Source organism: Physella acuta, unplaced genomic scaffold (assembly GCF_028476545.2).
Source record: "Physella acuta isolate Inbredline_101_S28 unplaced genomic scaffold, ASM2847654v3 ptg000251l, whole genome shotgun sequence".
NCBI lineage: Eukaryota > Metazoa > Mollusca > Gastropoda > Physidae > Physella > Physella acuta.
Window position 1 is genome coordinate 139,390 of NW_026731770.1, and position 8,668 is coordinate 148,057.

An 8,668-nucleotide genomic window follows, 5' to 3' on the forward strand; every position below is an offset into this window, starting at 1 on the left:
ACCTATTAGAAAAATTAAAGCCAAATTAAATGCATTATTAGTCAACACAACACCATATTAAATGCACACACTGATTAAGACTCAAATGATTCTGTTAAAAACGGGGCTCATAAATGGTATACATGTTTTTTTTAAAAGTAATTTTTATTAGTTTTGGCCGAGAAAATTGTATAAATTTTATAGCGTACGTCATGATAAATAGATCAATAGATCTAAATCAGATATGAATGAAATAGTTCATTTCTTCATATTCTAAAATTGGAAGATATTGGAAGCGAATCTTATTGAAGATAACGCCATTAGTATTGTGTATCATTTACAACATTCGATGTTTAATTCTATTTTTGTCCTACAATCATTGGCGCCATGAGTGTTGTGTAATTTCCGTAGTACAAACATGTGACATGTGACGTCATTTTTTTTGAGCTTTTTGCACAAACATAAAAACTTTTCTGGTTGCATAATTTAAAATATGTTTCTTCATTACATATGTCTTTATTTTTATTTTTCTTATTTAAATAAATTTAGTTTATTCCATTATATTATTTTAAACAAAACTCAGTATCATTAAGTTCTCTATATATCACTGAGGATACTGACCTCAGAGCCCCGGAAAGTATGTTGCGGACAGAGAGAGAGAGAGACAAGTGCGCACATGGGCTTTTATATATTAGGATGAACATTTGAGAAAATGTAAGCACAAACGCAAATACAAACGCATTTTAAAAAAAAAAAAAAAAAGACATAAACGCCATATTAAACATAAACGCAAACATCATCGTAAACAAGCTCAAACGCAAACACAAAAAGAAGCGTAAACGCAAAGAATAACACAAAATAAAATCCAAACGCAAACAGTAATGCAAACAAACAAAGTCAAGTTGAGCTTTATAGTATCGATAATACTATTAAGATAAAGGCTTAGCTCATATTACTATAGTAAAAAAAAACATAGTGATCAATTTCTTTTTTGTTGGTTAATTGTTAAGGGTAGCATACAAAGAAATAATGTAAACATTATCAAATTAATTTTCTTACATTTGATAAAAATAATAGGCAGAAGGTACAACAGTTATGTTAGACGGACTAAAAACAAAAGATGTGGCTACGGCTTCTATGATGCTGCTTAAAGGAGACGTTATCGCTGTACCTACAGACTCTGTGTATGCGTTGGCTGCCTCTGTAAAATGTCCAAAAAGTATAGACAAAATATTTGATTTAAAAGTAAGAACATTTCTCCACTTCAGTTAAATGTAATGCAGTACATCACTTGTACTTTCGTTAAAATAAGTAAATCAGGTAATTAGCTTGATTGTATTAGTATAAAGCTGTTAATAAGATATCAGAATACCCACACCTACCCAGAGTTTTTTTCAGGCATCCGAAGAACTTCTACCTCCCTCCCCGTACAAAAAAAAAGGATTCATATAGCAAATATGTACTTTTACCAATGTCAGCGCATCCCCCCTGTAAAATTTAGTCCGTCCCCCAAAAAGTTCAAGTGCCCCCCCCCCCCCCCACTGAGAAAATGTCTGAAAGAAACACTGCACCTACTTTTACTAACACCTACTTATTCACTTACCCATATCCATGCCATACTTATACACATTCACTGTTCTATTCCCTTAACCTGTACCCATTCTCATTTCCAAGCTAATACTCATAACCTTATATTATATTTTATATATAGTAAAAGGACAGACTTACAACTATCATTACCTCCATAACATAATTACAACATAATAGTATGGACATACCTACAATTAAAATGAAAACTATATTTAATCATATTTCCCTACTCTATTTTTATTCCAGTTATAACATTTTAAAACATTGGATGGTCTTATACTAATATTTACCAAAACTTAAATGTTTGCCTTTCACAGAGTCGATCTAGAGAAAAGAATATTACTCTTGTGTTGCCAAGTATACAGGCATTGGAAGAAGCCGACCCAATCTTCCATGATCGTTTGTGGGCTTATATCAAATACTGCTGCCCATGCTCCGTTGGTTTCGTGGTTCCCAAAGGGGATTGGCTTGATGTGAGTAATACATAGAAAGTAAATTAGTGTCTAGTTGTGACTGAGTTTATAATCATAAGCGTTAGTTAATTTACAGGAGATTTAGCTAACGACGTTAATACTAAGTAAGTTAAGTTCATTTACAAAACCTGTCGGAATAGGGGGCAAGTAAATAAGAGTTCACCGTTCCTGAGACTACGGAATACATAGTGATAGTGTCGTTAGCACTATCCCCATCCACTTTTTTATTCGTTAACTGAGTTAGGTACCCGTCAGAGCTGGGTGGACTCGGGGACGTTCTAGTCAGTTAAACACGGATTCGAACTCGATACTTCTGGATTAGCTGTATATCGCTCTACCGCAGGGACACGAAAGTAGGGATGATATTAGTCAAACTCAAGTTGTATTGTTGCTTTTGATGTAACTAAAAGTGACCTAGCAGTAGAGAGCTAGATTTATAACCCGTAAGTATCGATTTTGAATCCGGATTTTCAATCCCTGAGTCCTCGAAGATCTGATGGGTACCTAACTCATGTTAGGGAAAACAAAGGCGGCTGGGCATAGTGTTGACCACACTATCCCTTCATACGCCGAGGTCGCTAAAGAAGAGGGGCACTACCTCATCTGCCTCATGTGTCTTGTGCACGAACGGGAAAATATTATTTAAGTTTTAGAGCAGTTGCTAGAGACTGATTAAAGAAGTTCTTGATACGTTGGTAGGAATATTGCCAGGCATGTCGCTAAACTTTTGTGTGGTGTGGCGTTGTGATCATGCACGATCGCTGCACAGTGATAGGCGAGGTATTAGTCGCGAAACAATATTCACATCAATTTTTATTTGTTTTAACGGGAACAATTATTTCACTATAACTTTTTAAAGTTACATTCGCATTTGTTTTTCCATTAAAATAAACCGGGAGTCATCTCCCCTAAACTTTCTCGAATCTTCTTATTTAACTTGGAATATAGACATGATTTTTAATTACTTAAACTTTTAAAAATAGGATATAATCTCATAGAAAAAAGAATTGCGCACTAAGCGAACACAAAAAAAATGTGCATAATAGTGCGCAATATTATTAGTACTTTATAAATTTACATGCATTTTTAAGAAATCGGAAATAGCGTACATTAGTACTTCCGGTCAACGGAAATTACTCAAAATTTGAAAGAAGGTAGAGAATTAGATCTTTTACTTAAATGTGAAATTTCATTTATCTATCTGAAATAGTACTCAAGTTATATGCTTTTGAAAAATTCAAAGTAGAAAAAGTACCACTTCCGGTTATCGGAAATCGCTCAAAAGTTGATACGGATCTACGATTTTTGTAAAATACTTATATATAAAATTTCATCAGCCTAACTGTTACGTACTCAAGTAATCGTGTTTACACACAGACAGACAGACAGACAGACAGACAGACAGACACACACACACACACATACGCACAAGATTGCAAAATTATGTTTTTCCTTATCAGTGAGGTGTAAAGCGTCGAGATTTGTAAAAATCTCGATTTTTTTTTTTTGCACGATTACAAGACTTTCTCTATACTTCGTATAATCGAGAAAGTAAAAATTGGTGGAAATATGTTGGTAATTATGAAAACGGTGGCCATGTTGAAAAAAAATAACCTATTCGTAGGATCTTCACCATTCATAAAGTATAATATTTTAAGTCCAATATTTTTGAGTACTCAGCTAAAACCTTTAAGTGCATACCTTCATACTCATTTATTATGATTTTTTAATAATTTCTCTCCGTTAAAGACTAAATTTTGAAGATTTTTTGGGGAATTAAACTTTGCTCTATAGTATTAAATTTTTTTTTACTGGAGCCTACCCCTTTAAAAATGCAGTGAAACAGATAAATATGATGTGTTTGTCTTATGCTAATGAAAACAAAATTAAAGTTAAACTTGTATGAACGACCAAAAAGAAACTTGATACTTCTATACAAGTAATTATTAATGGTGATACATAACCAAAATCGTCGTTTATTTTTTTTTTAATTCTACAAAAAAACGTTGTAACGTAAATATAACTTAGGTTATGATACTTTATTTAAACCGGAACCATGTTTGATTAACCCTTGTTTGGGATAAAACAATATTTTAAAACATTTAAAGTCGAATGTAAGTTTTCTACATTTTTAATACTGGTTTTTCAGTAACAATCATTACTTTTGATATTATTTTCAGAACATTTGTCCTAAATCCAAAGATCTCATTGGGGACAAAACGAGCATTTGTATTCGAATACCAAACTGCACTATTTTAAGTTTATTAACATTAACCTCTGGGCCTTTAGTTATTTCGTCTGCTAATATTGGTGGGGAACCGGATAGCACAAGTTCTTCAATGGTCCAACAAGCTTTTGGTAACTAAATCATTTAAAAGTTACAAATATATTTCTACCTATATATATATATATATATATATATATATATATATATATATATATATATATATATATATATATATATGTACTTTAAATATATATGTACTTTTTTTTATTTATAACAGTATGTATGTATTTATTTATTTATATATACATATACGTTAATGTAAACACTTTTTTGGCTAACAAAAGTCGGGCAAGTGACTCACGGCCATTTGTCCCATTCGGGCAAGTGTCTTTTGGATAACATCAGGCACCTAATAAATACACACACACACATATACATATATATATATATATATATATATATATATATATATATATATATATATATATATATACTTATGTGTGTTTGTGCGGTTGTGTAATTGTTATGTTCATTTGTATTAAAGAAAAATAAAGCACTGATTTTTTTTTTGAAAGTAGATCGTCATGTATTACATATCTTTGTGTTTAGATTACATTACAGTGATTTATTTTTTTTTCATGCTTAATGTACGAGATTACTTAAACGTTAGACTGCCTTAGAACAATTAACATTTTGGTTTATTTATTAAGAGTACATTTTTAGGTAACAAAATTGCTGGCATATTATGTGGTGGTGATTCGCCACAAAAGAAGTCATCAAGCATAGTAAACTGTCTACACTTTGACTCAGGTATGAACATGCTTTGTGAACTGTAACATAATGAAAATTAGAAAAATATTCTACACAAACCTCAGTCGAATATATTTGTGATTTAAAATTCTATTTTTAATGTTTATATATTTAATGAGTGACATAACATTTATATTATTTGTATTTTCTTTTACAGATCAAATTAGTTATTTTCGAATTGAAGGTACGGACCAGAAGAAATTATTTGATGACTATCAAGCAGCAAAATTAAATGTAATAAATCGGTCAATCACTAGTATTCTTGGTACGCAAAATACTTGAACAAGACACATGGATGAGTTAAATGAATAAAGGCAAAAAAAAAAAATGATTCGTATTGAAAAATTACCATCGATTGTATCATTAGGGAATTTTTACAAGCTTTTATTTACCTTGCTTCCTCGGTTGTGCTTTTGTCTGTCGCGCTATTGTTTTTATGGATCGAAAATGGCGAGCGATATTTTGACCACTTGTAACTGCCTGATTTCTCTGAGACTTGGCACGTGTGTCAAGACATGATGACAATGCAATCTGTTATAAAATTTGAATTACTTGGATGCTTAATTAATTTTTAAAGTATTGATTAAAATTTCCAATATAAAAAACTTTAATGTGAAGTTTGTATCCAAATATTTTCGATGCTTTCAACTATTATTTTGACACGGCATCAACACCATGATTACCACTTCCTAAAACAACACTATCTTGACAATGTACCTTTTAAACAAACTAAAAAATCTTTAAATACTACATTATTGTAACCCCAGCTATAACCGGGTTAATCTACCATTAACGATAAACATGGACACTGAATCTTAAACAAACATTACAATTTTTTAATATATTAAGTCCTATCATTACATTTAAATGCAGTGATACTTACTTGAACTAATCCAAACTAAGTCCAACCTACGTTACTCCATGAATTGTTTACCAAGATTTTATACAGATTACACGCCAGTTTTGCAGCTACACAATAACAGTGTGTAAGTTAAAAAAATAATAACCTTTTAGCTGTTTCTACTTTTCGGCCATTTCTACGATTGAATACAACATTCCATAGCAAGCAAAGATTAACGTTCGAAACGAACAGACACACAAACACAGAAAATTTAGTTCCTTTTGTAGATCCATTTAGTTAGACACTTCTACTTCGTTAACCTTTAATGTACTATATTCTCATTTTAAGTGCTGCTTTTCTACACTATCAAGGCATTAGTTGTTTTTTTTCATAGTTTAAAATCACATATTTTGTTAAGAAATAAAATAAATTATATTTGTTTATTTTTAGAATTGTATTTAAAAAAATATAAAACAAATGCTTCTTTTATTAAATCATTTCATTGATACGATAGTAATGTAATTTTCTAGCGAGGCTTGATGAATAAAAAATCATATCACCCACCCACTACATACATATTGGAATGTTTCTATATAATCGTGTATGTTTTATATCACCCACCCACTACATACATATTCGAATGTATCAATTTAGTCTCGTACTTTTTATCAGAATAAGCATGACCGCCTCTCTGAGATCTAGTGCCCGCTGTCCACTTTTTCCAGCAATTGTTATGTAGGCAATAAAGAACGGTTTAAGCTCGATCACGCATGTGTGGCGATAACATTTGATTGAGAGTTGGGTAACCTTCTTTACCAAATTTTTGTCAACATCAAATTATTACATTGCATCACTGTGAGGATGCCTGCACTGAGATTGAAACCCCACTGTAGACAAATCACCGATGGTCAAAACACTTCTGGTTAAAAACTCCACGTACCAATGTTAAAATATTTTCTTTTGTGTTGCCTTTGTGTTGAATATTACTGTATTGTGTTAATGTTATTATAGAAGTTGAAATATAAAAAAAAACGTGTACTAATCCATTTTTATACCTAATGCTCTAAAACAAATGTAATAGTTAAGGTCCTCTAGTCTTTAATATCCACAGGGCTCCGATTGATCTGTTACGCCACAGGCAATTAGGCAGATATTTTAACACTTTGAAAACTTATTAATTAAGAGATAAATGGCCCGTTGAGGGAGAGATACAACGGGCGCTAGGTTGATAGTGGTGTCTTTTTCTCTAAATCGAAACCAAAAACAAAATCACCATCTCAACTTCAAATTTAACCAGAAACGAAAAATGTAATTGAAAACGGATGTTTATCCAGAATCGGCATTTTTAATCGAATTTAAGCATGATCTACACGTAGTTACTGCATCATCATCATCATTCCTTTGTGGCCTTGGGGCGCAAAGAACTGCAACCACACATTCCCAGCTGACTCGGTTTTGGGCTGCTCCCTTTATCTGTGCCCATGTGAGCCCAGCTGTTTTCGCCTCTTCTTCAACCGTTCTTTCTGCATATTGGTACTAAATATAGTCGTTGCCATAACCCAAAACCTTGCACATAAGCTTTTCTTCTTCTTCTTCTTCTTCGTTCTTAATTATTAGTGCTGAAGGGGATCGAGATTTATCTGCCATTGGGTTTGAACTCGAGACTTTGTTCGAATTTAACAACCATGAGCTTTTTGCCGACTCGACCATGCCTCCAACACAATTAAGCGTTACGTGTCAACTGGTTATGCGCCATTGAGGCCATTGACTCCGATTTCAGCCTGCTTTTATTTTTGGATTTGCTTCCATAGCCTTTGTCCAACCAAGAACAAACTACAAGGCAGCAGTTGTTTAATTTTGGAGTTGTCTCTCCTAGAAGAGTGGCTGTCCCCAGCTAACGAGCCTCATCTGCCCGAGGGTTCGAACTCGAGACTTTTCGGTTTAGCAACCATGAGCTTTACCGACTCGACCACGCCGACCCCTCACATAAGCTCAAACATGACAAAAGTCGCATTTAGAGTTCCTTTCAGGCGACTCTACGTGAGAGTTGGGGGGAGGGGTCCGCCCCCCACCACGAAGCACGTCTACCGTCCCATTCAACGAAATATAAAATGTATATAGAAAATATACTTTTACCAGTGTCTGCCCTCTTTCCAGAAAATTTAGTGCACCCCACTCCCGAAAATTTCTAGTACCCACCTCACGCAGTGTTTCTTTAAGACTTTTTTCCGAGGGTGGGGCATTTGAATTTTTGCAGGGGAGAATAAAATTCTCTGGGGCCGGAGAGGCAGACACTGGTAAAGTATATATTTTTCTATATATATAATATTTCGTTTTTTTTGGAGGAGGGGGAATAGACGTTCTAACGTGGGTAGAGGGGCTTCGTCCCTACCCGAAGAGATACATGAAAGAAACTCAGCACACAAAACACTTTTGAGATTAGATACATGAATTAGGCGGTAATGTCAGTGGTTTTTTTTTATTATAGAGCATCGATGACGTCATTTCTTGAGGTGGGGGGGGCGGCTTAGTCATTTTCCGGGAACAGGGTTTCGCCCCTACCCGAAGAGATACATGAAAGAAACAGCAAGCAAACCACTGTTAAGATTAGACAAATTGATTAAGCGGTAATGTAATATTTTTTATTATCGAGTGTCGTCATTTCTTTTGAGGAGGGGGGGGGGGGCTTAGAAGTTCTTCCGGAGGGGGGAAAGCTTCTCTCCTACCCGAAGAGATGCACGAAAGAAA

General features: G+C 33.7%; 1 protein-coding gene across 1 annotated transcript; it reads left to right on the forward strand.

The window, feature by feature from the left end:
- Positions 1-1,067: 1,067 nt before the first annotated feature.
- LOC131938592 (threonylcarbamoyl-AMP synthase) lies at positions 1,068-5,739 on the forward strand. The gene is made up of 5 exons (XM_059296699.1): positions 1,068-1,224; positions 1,887-2,042; positions 4,223-4,400; positions 4,993-5,079; positions 5,237-5,739. The coding sequence occupies exons 1-5, from the start codon at positions 1,075-1,077 to the stop codon at positions 5,359-5,361; spliced, it is 696 nt and encodes a 231-aa protein (XP_059152682.1). The 5' UTR covers positions 1,068-1,074; the 3' UTR covers positions 5,362-5,739.
- Positions 5,740-8,668: the final 2,929 nt, after the last annotated feature.

Excerpts from the sequence above, each read along its gene's own strand:
- LOC131938592 (XM_059296699.1), top strand. The coding sequence starts at position 1,075 with ATGTTAGACGGACTAAAAACAAAAGATGTGGCTACGGCTTCTATGATG. Across the intron at positions 2,043-4,222 it reads CCAAAGGGGATTGGCTTGAT|AACATTTGTCCTAAATCCAA; the intron begins GTGAGTAATACA and ends TATTATTTTCAG. Across the intron at positions 4,401-4,992 it reads AATGGTCCAACAAGCTTTTG|GTAACAAAATTGCTGGCATA; the intron begins GTAACTAAATCA and ends GTACATTTTTAG.